General features: G+C 57.9%; 1 protein-coding gene across 6 annotated transcripts in view; it reads right to left on the bottom strand.

Moving 5' to 3' along the window:
- Nucleotides 1-18,301, bottom strand: part of CCDC88C (coiled-coil domain containing 88C) — a 153,257-nt gene that overhangs the window by 69,176 nt on the left and 65,780 nt on the right. Inside the window, exons 11-15 of one of the 6 annotated variants that reach the window (XR_013762219.1) lie at nt 14,364-14,510; nt 13,683-13,825; nt 10,756-10,938; nt 7,060-7,197; nt 5,518-6,091 (exon numbers count right to left, since the gene is read on the bottom strand). The exons of 1 other annotated variant lie outside the window; for it this stretch is intronic. Coding sequence is in view for 1 of the 5 variants with exons in the window: in XM_079129540.1 (XP_078985666.1) it covers nt 13,679-13,825; nt 14,364-14,510 (294 nt within the window). In the remaining 4 variants the exon portion in view is untranslated. Of the gene's footprint in view, nt 1-5,517; nt 6,092-7,059; nt 7,198-10,755; nt 10,939-13,670; nt 13,826-14,363; nt 14,511-18,301 lie in introns of those variants that run through there. 4 more of the 6 variants (XR_013762221.1, XM_079129540.1, XR_013762220.1 and 1 more) reach the window with 4 other exon arrangements.

Genomic DNA, 18,301 nt, shown 5'->3' with positions numbered 1-18,301 from the left:
CCAGGGCACTCCAGGGGGCGAGGGGGGCTTTCACTCACCAGACAGCGGGTCTTTGCCAATCATCAAAACATTGGGCAAATTCATGACGATCAGCTGCTGGAGCACTTCCTACAGAGACAAAGGGGGAAAGACACCATTAAGAACGGGAAGCAAAAATAAAGACCAACACGTAAATTACAGTTGACCAAATCGCTGGGTGAATGTGCACTCACTGAGTGACACGAAGACACCACGTAGTAGGAAGGGCCGTTTAAGATAAAAACCTACAAAAAAAGTCAAAGTCTGAGGGTACTTCTGTCATGACCATTATCAAAAATGTCGTCTGTTTGTTTTTGAAGAGATCCTTCATTATTTTTGTTGTATCTTAGGCAATGAAAACCAAATAGAGAACAGGAACTAGGGCTGCTCCCTACAGAGATCAGGAATTGCGAAGTCCCCAGACTTCACGACGTCGGGACTCGGGAGCCAGGCCTTGGGCTGGTCTATGGTACAAGTTCTAGGTGACTCCCGCTGACGGCAGCTACATCCTGGGACAGGGAGACATCAGGGCTACTCTGGGTAGAGGTGGCACAGGGGACAGGAGCTGCTCCTGGCCCTGGACCAAGGGCCTGTGAGGGAAGGCCAGGACAGGCCAGAGGCCACGCGGCCTGTGCACCAGCCCTCTGCGGCACCTCCCAGGGCACTTCTCAGGCCAGGCCAGCTCCTTCCCTCCCAGGGTGCCGCTTTTCACCATCAGAGGACAGAAACCAGTGTTGCACAAGACAAAGGGCTAGGTCCAGGGCCACCTTGGGGAGAACCAAGGTCATCTTCGCCCACCATCTGCCCTCCCTTTCCAACTCCTGGCTGCTGTCCTGCCACTACCGTCCAAGTCTTGGGACCACTCTGTCCGCCATCCGGGTGCAGGGTTTACAAATGAGACTACATGGGAAATAATCTGTTTTGTTTTGTTTTTGAAATAATGTTGAAGATCTGGGCAAAGCAATGCTGAATTTTATGCTAATGATAATCTAAGCAAAATACTGCTAGAAAGTATTGGTAGAAAACCTGTGTATTCACCTCCCATTTAATTTAATCCATACTTTCTAATTTTCCCCCTAAGAAACATATTTTGCAATTAAGAAATGTTTGTTCAATTCCCAGCACCGCAAAAATCAATAAATTCTAGAAGAAAAAAAAATTTTTTTTTAAATTTTTGTGTCTTTCAAAACACCACAGGGAGGGGGCCAAACCCTAACAGAGGTCCCCTCTTGTCTCTGCAAGACTTCTGATTCTATTTTCACACTTGAATAAATCCTACTCCTTTCACTCAAACAAACAACAACAACAACAAAAAACACCACAGGTCTCCCAAGACCTGACCTTAAGGCAAAAATGCCCCCAAACATCAACTAATTCGTAAAGACCATCAACCACATTTCCAGAAAAGCGGACTGAGGCCAGGGCTCTCCACTAATGCATAACTCGAGACATTAATTTCAAATTTTCTAGTAGCTACCTTTTAAGAAGTAAATAAAGCAGGCAAAATTATTCTGAGAATATACTTGAATAAAGCCCACATACCTAAAATCATTTCAACAGATAATATAAAATTCATTGAGATATTTTGCATTCTTTTTTTCACTGTCTTTGAAAACCAGTGCGAATTTTTAAAACTTTTATTATCCAGGTGTGTATTTTGTACTTAGAGCACGCCTCGATTTGAATGCTGAATTTTCACTGGAAACACCTGCACTGCATACAAATGTCACGAAATTTACAGTGGAAAACCCATTTCTATTCCTGAGCTGGGCTGTTCCAAACACCACGCTCGTGTTTCCGTGACTGCACTGAGAATCTATTTTTAACTTGAAGTTAACATGATAAATCCACTTCCTCAGACACGCCAGTCACATCTTAAGGGCCTGACACGGTCGCAGGTAGCTGGAGACCACCCAGCACTGATGACCGCGGGGCCATTGTTCTCCCTAGGAAGACCTGCAGTGGTCGGGCCTCCGGGTGACAGACCAGGCCTCAGTCTCGCAGGGACGTGAGGAGGGTGCTGACGAGAGGACCCTCCCTGCTGGCACTGGGAACAGAAGGGCACTGTAGAGGCCGCAGGCGACGCGGGTCTGCCGGGCACCTGGTCCCCCCTGGCCGGCGGCAGGGCAGGCCGCCATGCAGCTCAGGCCTCAGCTGGCCCTCCCAGAGATCCCCCACAGAGCAAGCAGTCGGGGTGGGGTGTGAAGACCACAGTCAGGCTGGACCTTGTGCCCCTTCCCAGGTCCCCCTCAGCGGTGGGCTTTCAGATTCTCACACGAGATGCTGGGGAAACCCCGGAATTTCCTTTTCATAAATGAGCGGGGACTAACTGCATCCTGGGTGACCCACTGGGGTTAACTACTGCAAACATCTGCCCCCAACAGGGACCAAAAAAGAAAGAAAACTAAAAGAAAACCCAGAGGGGGGTGAGGGCGGTGTTTGGATCCTGCAGGGGCAACTTGAGGCCCGGGGAGGCGCGGGCTGGAAAGCACTTTCTGGCAGAAGAGCAGAGCCCACCTGACGCCACCAGGCCACAAACCCACACCTTGACCTCGGTCACCCAAGACCAAGTTGAACGGGGGAGGCCGGGGCCGACCAGGAAGCTTCTGTCGCCCGGCTGATAGCGGGGCCCCTGCTTTATTTACTTCTTAAAAGGCACTCAGGGTCAAGGAGCCCAGGAGGCTGGAATCAGCTTCCTGACCCTGACCCACAGTGGCCGGTCTCGAGGCTGGCTCCCGGGGTCGCTGCAGAGCAGAGCTGGAAGCACAGCAGCACAGAGCGAGCAGAGTGCAGGCAGTTTACAGGAGGAGAGACCCCCAAGGACACCGACCCAAATGACAGATAGCACGTTCCCTGTTAGAGCCAACAGGGCTCCACCAAGCCTCCCCCGCATTTTCTAAAGACTCTGCAATATGGTTCTATCACCATGAATGAAGATACTCTAACCTTGTGGCAGTTTCCAGCAGAGAAATGCAGTTAGAGAAGCTACCTACCGGGTATTTTGAGCTCTGAAGAGGACAGACCCAACAGAAGACAAGGCAGTTACCCCTTCCTGAGACGATTCACAGGACTCCACCTGTGAAACGCACTGCCATTTTAAAAGGCCCCCCTCAAAAACACAAATGGCACCCCCCGCACCCTCACCAGGAACCAAGAAGGGAGAACATGCTGGCCAGGAGCGTCCCAGGGTTCAGGGCCCACACCCCTTAAAACATAGACTCAGGTGTCCCAGGAGGTCCGCCCACTACCCGAGCGTAGGGGCCCTACCTGCAGCCAGGCCACCTGTCCTCCAACCCCTAAGACGAGGGCCATCCTGTCCACAGGTGGGAGAAACGCAGAGCCCTGGTGAGCCTCAGTAAGAGCACGTGCGCACACGGCGGAGGTCACCTTTGGTTTCCACTGGAAACCAGGGATGGCTGGATCAAGAACAACAACGTCATGAAAAATGAGGAAATACCTTTTTCTCCCCCAAATGAAATTGAATGTCACTGTTTGATCACATGTCGGGAAGGCACGATCCATGCTGCCCAAGGGCAGCAGCTCCTCAGAAGGAGTCTCTGAGGGGGGCTGGCGTGGGAGCTGTCAACGCAGAGTCCACCAGGGAAACCCCAGGAAAGTTAAGACACACCCCCAACAGAGGAGCCAGGAAGTGATGGTGATGGCTGCCTAGGAGACGGGGATGATCCACGCAGGGAAATGAGCTTCCACAATGGACATTAAAACCCTAAGGGGGCCGAGCAAGGTGGCGCAGGCCTGTAATCTGGGAGTTGGGAGGCTGAGGCAGGAGGATCCCAAGTTCAAGGCCTGCCTCAGCAACCTGACGAGACCCAGTTTCAAAATAAAAAGGGCTGGGGGTGTGGCTCGGTGGTTAAGCACCCTTGGGGTCAACCTACGCAATGCAGCTGTTGACCTGCCCACGCTGGGTGGAAACTGGGAAGCAGAAAGACCAGCGCGCCCTCAGACCTCGTGGGTTCCAACACTCAAAGGACCCACGCTCGGTGCCTCCTGTGAGCTGAGGGTGCTGGGCAGGCAGGGTTCAGCCATGCGCAGCACGGGGACAGCAGCCACAGGCTTCCGAAGGCCAAGGACGGTGCCAGCAAGTGTCCCACCTTTCCAGCGTAGACAGTGGATTCCGCCCTTGGTCCCTGGAGCCCCACTGCCTACCACTGCCCACCAGGACGCTCTTCCTCACATATCCCGCCACCTGGTCCCCCAGCCAGACCCCACTTGTCCCCCGAGGCTTGGCTGAAAGGTCACCTCCTCCAGGCAGCACGGGCAGGCGCTCCCTCTGACTCCCAAGGCTTCATCTGCTGCCTGCGTGGGCCACAGTTTGCCTGTCAATCAGATCCCCGCTGGGGCAGCAAAAAGCTGCTAATAGTGACAGTTGGGAAGATTAGATGGGAAAACATTCCTCAAATTTTGTCTTGAGCAAGGTTTTAAAAGCCTCCTGTGTGGGAGGTGTCCTCTCTGCCACCCAAGAAGATCAGTCCTGAAAAGCCTGCTCTGCTCTGCCATGGAGACGAGGTGGCTTCCTCGGTTCAGTCAGCTCCTCTGCCTCCAAACATGGCAAACCTGACACCCTACTCCTCAGGACTCACAGGAGGAGTTCAGAAGGCTTCAAAGCGGGAGGCGGAGCAGGGACAGTTCAGAATCCGTCTTGTGATCTCCCACGGCTCGTGTGTGTGGAATACTGATACTAATGTAAGAGACCCTTCGAGGTGAACAGGCAACACTGGCCTGAGTACACCGGGCTTTCCGATCGCAGAGCCCCACACGAGGGCTGGAGAGGCAGCTCACAGGCAGGGCGCTGGGCTGCGTCCCCAGCACTGCCCCAACACCCCCCCAGGACCAAGTGCCATCACTTAAAAGCAAACTCAGCAAAACAGGTGAATTTCTAAATTCCCAGACTACAGAAGTGACTCCTGACAGGAAGGTCCTGCCGTGCGTGAATGTGACAGGGGCTCCAGGAAAGGGGCGGCGCTGAGTGGACCCCGCAGGACGCCTGCCCCAGAAGCTGCACAGGCCAGCCAGGCGCAGGCAGGCGAGGCAGGCGCGGGGAGCCCCACAGACACACCGACAGCCAGGACAGCTCCCTCTGCGCACACTGGGACACATCTCACAAAGCCTGTCACCTGACCTGGCCCAGAGGATGCCCCAAAGGTGCTTTGACAGTCTGCTGGTCCAAAGAGAAGCCACCTGCAATGGCGCTGGGGACCAGCCACCCTCGCCCTCCCCAACCAGAGAGAGGTCCCGTCTCCCTCCCTCTCCCGACATTCCTGCGCGGCCACCAGGGCAGAAATCACCAGCACTCCCCATCTGAGGGACCTGGGGCACATGGGGGTCCCCAGGTCTCACAGCAGGATGCAGAGCGAGGGGAACCCGGTCTGCAGGCTGTCTCCCCCTTGGCCCGAACCTGGCACCTCTGCAGGTGACGCCTGCCGCACACCTTCAGGACTGACCCATGACACTCACAGCCTGCCCCAGCCCAGCCACCCCTTCCAAGCGAGAAGCTCCACGTTCTTCCGTAGCTCCTCCTTTTCCCGCTCCAGCTGCTGGTTCTCCTCGATCTGCGCCATCTTGGTGCTGGTGAAACGCATGGTCTCCACCATCTTACGCAGCTCTAGGTTCTCCTCGTCCAGCTGCTTGTTGTCCCGCTCCAGGCCCTCGAGCTGCACGGATACATTCTGCAGGGTGTCCAGAGACTTCCTCAGCGTTCGGTTCTCCAGCTCCAGGCCCTGGCTCTGGTGCTCCAGGGCCTTGACCTTCTCGGTGGCCGTCTGCAGGGAGGTCACCTTCTTGGCCAGCTGCTCATTCTCTTTCTCCAGCCGGTGCAGCTCCTTCTCCAGAGTCTCCGTCCGCTCCCCCTTCTCCTTGGTCTGCTCCAGGGCCTTGTGCAGCTGCTGCTTCTCCCCTAGCTGGCTGAGTTTGCTGCTGGCCTCCGCCACAGCCTGGTGGAGGGCCCTGTTCTCCTTCTCCACTCCTTCCCACGGGCCTCGCTGCTGACCTGCGACCTCTCCCGCAGCGACCACACTGTTCGGTGGAGGTGGTCCTTCTCCTGCTCCAGATCCTTAATCTATGGGAAAAACGGAGACATGTCCCAGGCTGCTGCCTGAATCTATGCCAGGGATGAGGGCTCAGGGCAGGGGCCTAGGAAACAAAGGCCTTTGGTGACCATTCCACTGAGCACCCAGACCCATCCCAGCAATCCTGAAGCCCAACAGGGACCCAGGCAAGTGGCAGAGACACCAATGCTGAAGTTCAAGTCGAAATACACTCTGTGCAGCCAGGGAGGCTTTCAAACCTCAACAACACCTCTGCCCCTTACTGGAAGCTTCAGCAACTTCCCTTCGTCCTTTCCGCCATGGCCAGCAGGACCCCAGGACCAGGCTTTGCCCCCCTGGGCGTCTCCACAGGCCTTCCTCTGCTCCCAGCTCCTTCCTCCCTCGCCTGTGCTGTTCCCTCCCTCTTGGGTGCTTTCCCCAAGTCTTCAGCCTTCTGGGTCCTTCTCATCCTCAGGGTCAGAACCCAGAGAAACCTTGCACGATGGCTCTGAAGTGGCCCATGCCCCACGTGTTCCCTAGGCAGCCCACACCCAAGGCCACAGTGCCTTTCCTACGGCAAGGACCTGAGGACGTTCTGCTGCCACTGCTAAGGCTGTGAAGGCGGAAGAGAGGCCGGTGCTGATGGCATCGCAGAACAACCGCGGCGCCCTGTACACAGTCCTCGGCCGTGACATGGACACTGGAGCTGGGCCATCCTTTGTCCTGGGGAGGTGCCTTGGCCTCCACCCAGGGCATGCTAGGAGCAGCAGCCCTCTTCCCCAACTGTAGGTCATTCAGAACCGTCTTCAGAGGTGGTCCCCTGGGAGGCCAAACCCTCCCCAGTCCCCCACCAGCAGAAGAGACTCCCTGGTTTAAGCTCTGCTAAGCCAAGTTACTAGCAGCCACGGATCTGTGAGCGCTGCAGCAACACCCCAGGCCTCGGCGCCCTCTTGCAGGTAGGCAGCCCAGGAGGGAGAGGCCAGGATGGCGCAGTGCCTACCTGCCGGGCCTTGTCAGCCTTCAGGGCCTCCATGTCGCTCTGCAGCTGCTCCTTCTCGCGGATCAGCTCCTCACTGAGGGTCTCCAAGTCTTGGTTGCTCTGTTTTTCTCTCTCCAGCTGAGTTTGTAACTTCTCAATCTGCAGGGCCAAAAGACGCGGTGCAAAGGTCAGCTTTACCCAGCTCCCCCACCCCCAGACACAAGGGGTTGAATCCAGGGGGGCTCTATCTGAGCCATGTCCTTTCATTTTGAGACTGGGTCTCACTAAGTTGCTTAGGGCCTAAGTGGCTGAGGCTGGCCTGGAAGCTGCGCTCCTCCTGCCTCAGCCTCCTGAATCTCTGGGATTACAGGTGTGCGCCATGGCACCCGGCTAAATCTTGGCCCACAGAGTACTTGAACGGGCCTCAAGGGGAAAGAAAGGTCCGGGCATCTCTCTGCAGCAACCTCCTTGTATATCCTCAACCACCGACCTCGGCCCACAACCTGCACCTCCTGCCTGGACACCAGAGAAAGGCCACTAGGCAAGAGCCTGCCCTTGTCCACCTCCCAGGCTCTGCCACCTCACCCGTGAGACCACCTGTCAACCTCCCCGGTCTCCTGCTCCTTCCGAGGCTTCGTCCGCTCTCCCTGGGCTCCCGCCCTTCACCCTGCAGACTTCCCCTCCCCCATCTCCCCGAGCTACAACCATCTTTGGTGGTGACAGTGCCCAGCTGCTCAGAGGGGTCCTCCACCTCCAGGTCCACCTTCCACTCAGCCCACTCCCCTGTCCCACTGCCTCTGCCCCAGGCCAGACTGGCGCACGTCACCCTGCCTGGCCCACTACCTGATCACCCCCAGCACCAGGCTGGAACTCTGGCGTGCCCACACCTCCTAGATGGCGACCAGACGAGCCTCGCTCCACAGCACACGACACCAGTGCCCGCCAAGTCCTGTCTGACTGGGCTAAGCCTGTGCTGGGGAACAGGCGCCGACGTGGACCCCGCAGCCACGGGGATGACGCCGGTCAGTCCCTCCCTGCCGCGAGGCCACGGGCAAGTCCTGCAGCTGACAGCTGGGCAGCGGTACCCCAGGCTCAAGCGCGGCGTGTGGTGCATGGTGGCTGAACCCCCGGAGGTCGCTGGGGTTGGGACCACCTTGGGCCTACCCCCAGTTCTGACTCGGCACGTCTGGGAGGCACCTGAGGAACCTGTGTTCAACAGGACTCAGCGATGCTGTGGCCGGGGACCGCGGCCCCAAACAACAGTCCTCACGAGGACCCACCTGGGGACTTGGAGACCCTGGAGCTTCAGGCCACAGTCCAACCTGAACCTTGCGGGCAGGGCCCAGGGACGCTAGCTGACCCATGGACAGCAGGGACAGAGCCGCTGCTCTCACAGGGCTTGTCCAGTCTGGGGTCTCTGTGGACAGGAGCACAATCTTCCAGGTGTCTCCAGGATCCCATCTAAAGCAGGTCTGTCCCCCTTCTCTTCAGTGAGGGGTGACCTGGCCTCTCTGCCTCCTAGTCCTGTGCACAATCTCAGCCTCCACAGAAGAAGCAGGCCATGGGTCCCCCAGAGGGAGGGAGAGGTGGGCCAGCAGAGGCACATGCGCCACAGTCATCAGGGCACCAAGGCCTGCCCCCAACCTGGGGCCCTCAGGTGGGTGTGCTTCCCCAGCCAGGCCAGCAGGGCCAGCAAGGGCAGCCAGGGCCCGCCAGGGCCAACCAGAAACGGGCCCTGTGTGGCGCCACTGGGGGCCTTTCCCGAAGCAAGGGCGCTTTCCTCACCCCTTCCTAGCCTGCCCTACTCAGCACAAGGCCTGGCACCCACTGGGCTGAGGGGGCGGCAGGAGGACTCACTATCTCACAGAGGAGGAAACTGGCCCAGAAGGATCAGTGACTAGTCCACGGCCTTCCAGGGAGCAGGAAGCAGGGCTGGGACCTCACTGCCTGGGGTGACACCATCACCCCTGCCCCGAGCTACCCTGAGTGCCACCACCTGCTGGTTCAGGTCTCCCTGCCACTCTCCCCCAAGCCCCCGCCCATGGTGACTGCAGACCCTTCGCCCTGCTGAGCCTTCTCTCCCAAAGAACGCCAGGCCCGCCGTCACCTTTCCACCGCTGCCTCGGCTGCTGCGCACATGCAGCCCCCATGGCCGCCCATCTGTGCCGCACCCCACACTCCTGTCCGTCCTGAAGGACGTCAGAGCCGCCCAACAAGCCTGCGGGCTGGGGTGTGAGCCAGCTGCATCCCTGGACCCCGAGGGCTTCTGTCCTCCCTGCAGACCTCTGGCTGGGTGGCCCCTGCCTTCCTGTGACTGCCCCAGAGGGAACCAGGATTCGCCCTCCTCGGCTCAAGGACTAAAGTGACAGATGCAGAGCAGGACGGCAGCTTCCCCAGGACCCGCAGAGGTGCGGGAGGTACAGGTAGGTGTGACTGCAGGGAACTCTGGTTCCCGCGATGTCGCCTCCTGGGCCAGCAGCCTGGCTATGCTCAGGGTGGGGCAAGAGGGCTGGGCTGCCTCGGCTTCACTCTGAGGGCTACTCACTGACCCTGCTGGCACGTGCCAGCAGGGCCGAGACCTACCACACGGCGAGGAGGGAGGCTTGGGTGAGGCTGGAGAAAGGAAACTCGGGGAACTGAGCAGGTTGAGGGTGACAGGCCGGGCTGACCTCCTGCTGGTGCAGAAGCACTCAAACCCAGGCACAGCGCCTGAGGCCAGGCACAATGGCCAAAAGCTGGTCAGCGAGACACCTGCAGAGACCCCCATCTCCGCTGGGCAAGCAGACTCTGGCCAGGCCAGGGTGCCGAGCGGCACTGGAGAGGGGTTCTGGCACGGACAAGGACAGCTCTCCCCTGGGAACACCAGTCCTCCCTTCTAGGACCTGGTGACCCCAGGGACTCTGCCAAGATGTGGCTCCCAGGAGCTACAGACAGGCCTGGGAACCACCCCAGGAGACGGGCAGACGGGGCCACGCTGGGAGGCATACCCCTGCCCCTCGTCTGTGAGAGGAGGGGCCGCAACAGCAATTGAGCCCGGGCTACCTTGGGACCAGTGGGGAGGTGACGCCCCCAACGCAGGGCCGACCAGAGGACACCCCAGGCTTTCTGAAGTGGAGGCCGCCATCCGCCCATGGGTCGGTCCCTTTTTGTCCTGGCCAACTCTGAACTGCCACTTCTGGAGACACTGCCTGCGCCAGGCCCAGCTGGATCTCAGAAGCCACCAGCCGCCTGGATCTCCAGTCACCTTCCCCACTCCACTCGGCACCAGAGGACACAGCAGGAGACGGGAAGGCAGCTTCTCTCCTACGAGGCGGGCACGCTGCTTGCAGCAGCAACGCGGTGGGGATGAGATGCCCTGCCTCCAAGAACAGGAGGGGCCTGCAGCCAGGGCCCAGGAGGGTCCCTCTCACAGCAGTGTGCCAACTGCCCCCCCGGGGGTGAAGAACCAGCACGGGCAGGACGCCTCTCCTGCTGGCAGCCCCTCCCAGGGCCCCTGCAGCCTTGACAAATCACTGCGGTAAGTGGGCGCAGGCCAGGAGGTACCCAGACCCGAGAGGCACTGGTCCTGAGAGGGGCCACCAGCAAGAGTGCTCCTGGCCAGCAGCTGGTGTGCTCACCCAGGCCACTGGCAGCTCACCCAGCTACTGGCTGCAGTGCAAGTCAGATGTTTGGTAACGACCGGCCCCAGGCCCCTGTGCCCGTCCCCGGCGAGCTCACCTTCTTGCCCAGTTGGTGGTTCTCCTTCTCCAGCTCCCCGCACTTGAGGCTGCTCTCCTCCAGCGCCAGGGACCGTCGCGCAGCCCCTGGATGGTGCTCTGCAGGCCCTGGTTCTCCTTCTCCAGCTTCAGGACGCGGCTGGAGGCACACTCGTTCAGCTCGACACGAACGACTTCCTGGAGGCTGAGGCGCGGGGTCAGGGCCCAGCCAGGGGCCCGCCTCCTGCCCCTCCACACCCGCCGGGCACCTAGGGACCTCTGCTGGAGCGACTGGCTCTGCGTGGGGGCCACCCAGGGCTCAGAGAGAAAGCAGCCGGCAGCAGAGGAGCCGAGGCACAAGTTCAAGGCTGCGTGACTTGGGCTGGGGCAGAGCCAGTGGCAGAGCGCTCGCCCAGCACGCGCATGCCCTGGGTTCAATCCCCAGGACGGCAAGAAACAGACCAAGACTCTAACTTACAGAAATCGCTCTTTTACCAGGCTGCCTAACTCAAAGGCCGCAGGCCCACGGAGACAGCCCACGGCAACGTGCTCACAACAGCACCCAGGGAAGCAGGTGTGGGCCGCTCAGCAGGAGGGCGCCAGGTGAGCCAGTCGGTCTGGGCAGGACGGTGGAAGGCCGTGCCCTGCAGCCAGCCAGCACTGGCCAGCCCACTGAGAGCCTGGTCAGTGATTTCATACTAGCACTGAGTGAAAGTGAAGCAGTTTATGCAGACTGCTCTGAGATCTGAGATTATGTGTCTACTCTGCCTTTGAGCATCTGGGAAGCAAGCTGTAGACGGGAACACCATTCCAAAACTCAGGAATGGGAGTTCTTGGCCCGCTTCTGCTGTGAGCAGGTGCAGGACTTTTGGTAAGGCAGAGGGCTTTATGGGGGGAAACAGCAGGCAGAGCGCCCCCGAGGAAGGGACCAAGGCTGCTGACCCTCATCTGCCCTGCCTGTCCCGTGGTGTCTTAGTGCGCTGTCTGGCTAACAAGGCCATCTCCACCCCAAGCCCCTGCTCCTTATCCATCGCCCCAGAAGCTGTGGGGACTTTCACAATCTGCACCAGGATGTGCGTGTTTGGGTCCCTTAGGCAACTGTAAGGACTAAAAGGTGTCTGTTTCCCTCTGTGCACTGCCATCCTCTCCAAGGCTAAAGGACAGAGCAAGAATGTCCTTAAGACCCAAACCAGCAATAGCCTGCAGTGGGCGGGTGGGGGGCATGCCCCAGCACAGTGGCACAAGGCCCTAGGCTCAATCCCCAGCATCAGGAAAAGGAAAAAGAAAAAAACTTAAATATTTTGAGCCAGGCATGGTGCCACGTGCCTATAGTCCCAACTACTCAGGAGGCTGAGGCAGGAGGGTCACTTGAGCCTAAGAGCTTGGGGCCAGCCTGGGCAACATAGCAAGATCTGATATCTATCTCTCTCTCTCTTTTTTTTTGTGTGGTAGAAGGGATTGAATCCAGGGTACTTTACCACTGAGCTATGTCCCTAGCCCTTTACAGTTTCTGAGACTTGCTAAGAGTCTTGCTAAGTTGCTGAGGATCTCACTAAGTTACTGAGGCTGGCCTTGAACTTGTGATGCTCCTGTCTCAGCCTCCCAAGTTGCTGGGATTACAGTCATCCACTACTGTACCTGGCCAAGACCTGGTCTCCTTAAAAAAAAAAAAAAGTTTCAAAAGTCACAGTTAAAGGTATACTCAGGGTTTTGTTGACATCACTCCATCATTCAGGCCAACACTGTCACTAAGAATAAATCAGTCATCGACCTTAAAGGACTCAAAAACTATACTGAGTAGTCTATTGGTGAAGGCCTCAGACCCCGCCAGCCACCCTGGTTGCAGAGAGTAAGAGGAATAAATTCCATGAATGTTCGATTACATGAACTCAACTACTATGTGTATAACTATAATGCTCTTAAAAAGAAAAAAAAGAAAAAAAAGAGAAGGAAGAGGAGGCGGAGGAGAAATACACCCAGAGACCATTCCAGGCAGCTTGCACCACCTCTCAGCTCCACCAGGGGGCAGCAAATCCTCCAGGTCGATTTGGACTCAGAGGCAGGGCTTCTGCAGCTCCCGCCCAGGGCATCTCCCAGAACTAAATGCTCATGGGAACAGTTTAACTAGCTGATTTCAAGTTTGGAAGTGACAGGAGCCCTCAAAGCAGCAAAGAAACATTCGGCTGCTTTCACTACCCTTACCGGTATTCTTACGAATGTTTATCAGAATTTTAAAAGGCCCCCACAAAAGAAGTCAAAAGCCCTACCTCGCTCTGCGAAGTGCTAAGTAAATATTAACTTTTGATATCAGGTGCACAGGAACGGTGAATGTGTGCTATTTTTGAACACAGGAACTGGCTTATTGTTTGCTGGGCGCTGAAGCTTCCTGCTCCAGTGCTGACTGGGGCCCCGCCCTTCCCACCACAGCCACCTCGTCTCCAGGGGCCAGCAGAGGGCAGCATGCTGGCCCAGGGGGAGGAGGTGGCCAGGCAGACAGCAGAGAACCTGGGTCTCAGGAGCAGCAGCCACTTAGCATCCCCACCGGGGAGACAGAGAACAGACTGCATCCATCTTGCCCAATTATGCAAATGAACAGAGGAAATAATGCCCAGCGTACATTTATAGCCAGATTAGCAACCACCGGGACACTTCTGCCATCCAGGCGTTCAGCCATGGCAGACAGGCCTAAAATGTCCTCAGGGTATCAGCGTGCTGTAATCTGGAAGCTCCCAAGTGTCCATATGGGAAACCGAGAACCTGGCAACACTTAATTTGTCTTTCACGTCCTGACATCCTGGCGGCCGACCCCTCATGTTTTCCCTGGGGAGAACCGTAATGAAACAGCTCCAAATGGCACTTGAAGGAACTCATATTTACTTGGGGGGATGAATGGGCTGCCACGGCTGACTCAAAGCCAGGGGCCAGCTCCAAGGCCACAGCGCCACCTACCGTCCGACAAGTCTGCGTTCTTGGACAGCTGCTCCAGCTCCCCCCAAGTGAGCCGATTCATTCATGCTCTGCTTCTGCGCGATCTCGAGGACCATGTTCTCTTCCAGCAGCTCCTCGATTCGCTTCTTATCTGTGTCCCGGTCCTAGGTCAGGAAGAGGGAGGAATGGGGACAGGTTCCCTGGGCACACCATCTGCCACCGTTCTCTCTGGGCACGAGGGGCGCAGGGACAGCATGCACTTGCTCTCTATGACGAAGCTGCCTACAAACGCTGCACTATGCTGGTGACAGCCGCCCAACAGCAGCTGAAGCTGCTACCTAGGTTGTGGAGAGAGCCCAGGGTCCCTGATTGAAAGCTCTGGAACAGAGGGAGGAACTGCACGGGGCTGCCACGGGAAGCCTGGTGGCGCTAGAGCAGATCTGAGGCTGTGACAGGCCAACATGCCACTGCTAGAGCCACAGCAGAAACTCCAGCAAAGGCCCTGTCTGCAAAAGACACACAGGCACATCCACCCTCATGAAAGGCAACCCAGAAGTCAAGTCCCCGCGGTCTCAAGGGTGCCAAGTGTCCCCTTGAGCCCACTGAGCGCAGCAAGCTACTTTCCCTGGTTCTAAGTTGCTAGGGACAGCAGGAGCAGGGAACCTGGTGGCGAAATCAGCAGCAAAGGGCACGGCGCAATACCAGCTCCAGGTCGTGCAGTTTGGACTTTAGCTGCAAGTTCTCTTTCTCCAGCTCGTGGACTTTATCGCTGCGGGCCCGGGCAGCCGTCAGCTGCTCCTCCAGCATGGCCTTGGTTTCAATCAGAATGATGTTGTCTTCCCGCAGCTCCTGGTGACCAAAAGCACACACAGACACCGCCATCAAACAGGGGCGCCAGGTTGTGGCCATGGGACTCTAACTCAAGCTCCTGGGGCCCTGAACCCCGTCATCCAACTCAGAGACCAGCCTGCAGCAGGAAGCCTGGGCTTCTCTGTGTATCACCCTCGCCTCTCCCACGAGGCAAGGACAAGTGGCCCTTCTCCACTAAGAAAAAAAAAAATCAAGGAGTTAAAAGAAAATATTTAAATTTGACAACACTTCCTCAAGGTCCAGCTCAGGCCGGGGGTGGTCTAAGAGCCTGGACAGTGACAACCTCTGCTGACAGACCTGGGACCTCTCTGGGGGGTGATGCTCAGAGTCTACGGGGAGAGGGTTCCTTGGGGCTGGGTTCCTCTCAATTCAACATTCACCCTTGTGATCAGGGTCCTGGAAGAATGGCCTTTCAGACAAGCTTCCATTCAGCCACAGTTGCTATTTGGGTATTTTGCACACGTACCCTTGGCAAAACAGAAGTGGCTGGCAGTTTCCTGGAACTGGGGGGTCTTCAATGGAGTTAAGTCACAGCACAGAAAACCAAGGGGCTGCGAGCCCGCAGCCCTACACGACCCAGGCTCTCTACTGCTGCCCGAGGGAGCCATTCTGCACCTCGTCTCTGCCTGCTTGGGTTCTCGTGTCCCCTGGGCCCTTCCTGGCACCATCTGATAACCTGGGGGGCTGCATTTCCCCCCAGGGCCCCACGGCTTAGACAGCGACACTGGGATCGTCCGCTCTTCTTGCTGGGCAGGGTCTCCGTACATTATAACAGGGGCGCAGGCTGGGAGCGCGGCTTCTCCAGCACACGCTCATTTTCCTTTGTGAGCCAGAATCCAATATTCCTGGTGGAGAGAAGCCACTGGCTTTTCGGTCAGCCGACACGGTTTTGATCAAAGCCCAGCAGCCGGGGAAAGCTTGTTGGTTAAGACTCTGGACTCACCTGAGCACCCGTCTCTGCCCGACCCCCACAGAGGGCCACCGCCCTGCCTCACGCTCCTCACAGCAGCACTGGGAGGGAGCAAGGGACAGTCCTTCCCTACAGACGAAGGACTGACTGGTTAATCAAGGAACAGGCCCAAAGTCACGAACCTGCTAAGGACCGAAGCTGAGGCTTGCCCTTGGCCCAGAGGCTGCAGACCTTGTTTCCTCCACTGCTCAAGCCTCCACCTCAGGGGCTCAGGAGGAAAAGAGAGGCCCAGACATAGGGAGGACGAGAGCCAGCACAAAGGAGTTCCAGAGGGCTGCTGCCCACCTCTTGGCCGGTGTTCCAGCAGTGTCTCCCCCTGGCACGCCCCAGCACCAGCTCTCAGGGCCCAGTGGCCACAGAACAGGCTGCCCCGTGGCCCCGAGGAAGCTGCAGGACCGGCCGGAGCTGCCCCTCCAAGTGCACTGTGGCATGCACTCTGGCCACCTGCAGAGTCAGGGGCTGAGCCCCCTTGTTTCCAGGGCTTGCTCTCAACCACCAGGGCTGGCCTGTCCTCCTCCCCAGACTGGGCACTCCTGGGGCAAGCAGAATTCTGCTCTCCAAGCCTCGTGTGAGCTTGCAAACCTCCTGCCCGCCACATGCAGTGAGGGGAACTGGAGGTGGCACGTGGTGGGGCTTTGAAGGACCTGGATACTTCCAACAGCCGGGATGGACGAAGGTGACCCAGTGCACACACCACACAGAACGATCCCCAACCACTGCTCCCACGCCATGACTTCCTGGTGGTTTCAACCCCGAAGCACCAGGCAACGGAGAGACCCACCCGCCCCCTCCCACACCTCAGAGCAGGTCTGACAGACACTGCCGGGTTCCCACAAGCCGGGGGCTCTCGGGGGCTGCTGCACAGGAGCAAGAAGGAGCAAGAAGACCCCACACAACCCCAAAGCCAGCACACCCCGCCGTGGTTCTGACCATAACCAAACCAGGAGGCTGTTTAGAGGCCTGACCCTGCCCGCCAGCAGCTGAGGGGCCGTATTTATGAGATCACAGGCCAGACCTGAGGGCCTGTCCCCAAGTGGCTTGAGTCCAACTTCTAATCTGCCGTGGTGACTTGGAGCAGCAATCAGGCACAGCACTCTGGCCAGGGGACCTCTCACCAGCTGCCATGTCAGTCACTCCACAACCCGGCAATCGCCCACAGAGCAGCCACCACATCAACAAGCAAAAATTGTTTCCAGGGCTGGGGTGCAGCTCAGTGGAATGGCACCTGCCTGGCGTGTGTGACACCCTGGGTTCCCCCCCAGCACCACAGAAGGAAAGAAGCTTTCTGGGGGGGGGCGGTTTCCTGACCCATCACAAACACCAAACACCAGAGGGGACGCAGAGTCACAGAGACAAACAGTTTCCCTCCAGCAAACATGGGGGTCCCCAATGCTGTGCGGGTCCCCTGGTATCCACGGCAACAGAAAGCCAGTGGGAATCCCGAATAGGGAGACAGCCCCGGTCACCACTCAGCTGGCCTCCACAGAAATTTCCTTCCCTCCCAGGGACATGCCCGCTTTAAATGTGGTGGGACCTAGGCACGTGGCGGGCCTGGCCCTTCACCTGAAGGTCAGGTCCATCCTGCTTAGCTCCTCTGCAAGCTGATCTCATCAGAACTCCCCAGGAGAGACAGAGGCAAGTCCCGAGCTGGAAAGGAGCATCTTCTTGCATCTGCAGTGTCCTCAGTGAGTTCCCTGGACTGGGAGGGTCCCTGCTTATGACACGAGGCCTCTGTCCCACATGAACAGTGTGAGGCTGGGCCCTTGCTGGACCATCTGCTGGACTACAGAGGCAGCCCGGCGCCCTCATCCCGGTGCCTCTGGTGCGCAGCTCTCTACGCCCCCTTTCCTACCCTCTCTCTCCCCCTTCTCGTGAAGGCGGGAGGCTCACGCTCTTTCCCTGGCAAGCGGTCAAGGCCCTGGAGGCAGCCGGTCACATTCCGATCCCCAGTCCACCTGCTTAGCAACTGCGACGCTGGGCAAGTTATTAATTAAGCTGCTTTTTTCTCATCTGAGAAAATGGAGAGGAGCCGATCATGGCTGCTGCATCTTGCGGGGCCACCGTGAGGCCTACGTGCAATGCTACAGCGGGCTTCCCACGGCTTCTGGCTCCACTAGTGCGGTCATTACTGTTCCTCTGAAAGTCTTCTGTGCACCTGCTGGGCCAGACCCTGGGTCTGCAAAGGACCAGAGAGTAGATACTGTCTGGTCTGCAAGAAGTAAGCCTATCACAACTGCTCCACCCTGCAGGGGGAGACTGAGAGCAGCCAGACTCAACAAATAGGTATGGCTGGGTCCAATAAAACTGTATTTGTAAAATCAGATGGTAGAGTGGCTTTAAGGGCAGTATAAGCTGGATTGGCCTAAGGACTCTAGTTTGGTGACCCCCAAATAGACAACATGCTGGGCACAGAGGAATCAAAGCCAGGAAGGCACAACCCTGTCTTCCCAGAGCTCACGTCTGGTTGGCCGTCAGACAAGAAATATATCAGGACAACGCCAGGTGACAAGCGCCGCCAGCTAAGAAGGGGGTCTCCAAAGGAACCGTGGAGGAGGCTGCAGAGCTTGCCCACCCGCCTGGTCAGCCCCAGACTATGACTCCTGAGCCCTGTGAGTTTGGAAGAGTGAGCAGGGAGAGGGTGGGCAGGCCTAGGAGGCTCCATGCAAAGCCCCGGCTACCCCAGGGCCCACTTGTCTGGAGCAGCAGGTGAGTGTGGGGCGAGGCGCGTGTGGACCTTCTCAGGAGCAGGGAGAGGTGCTGCTGAGCTGCCCTTAAAGCCACTCTGGCAGCAGGTCAGCGG

Source organism: Sciurus vulgaris (assembly GCF_902686455.1).
Source record: "Sciurus vulgaris genome assembly, chromosome: 2".
In the NCBI taxonomy this organism is placed as follows: Eukaryota; Metazoa; Chordata; class Mammalia; order Rodentia; family Sciuridae; genus Sciurus; species Sciurus vulgaris.
Note: the sequence above shows the minus strand (reverse complement) of the source record. Positions and strands in the feature narration are given on the sequence as shown.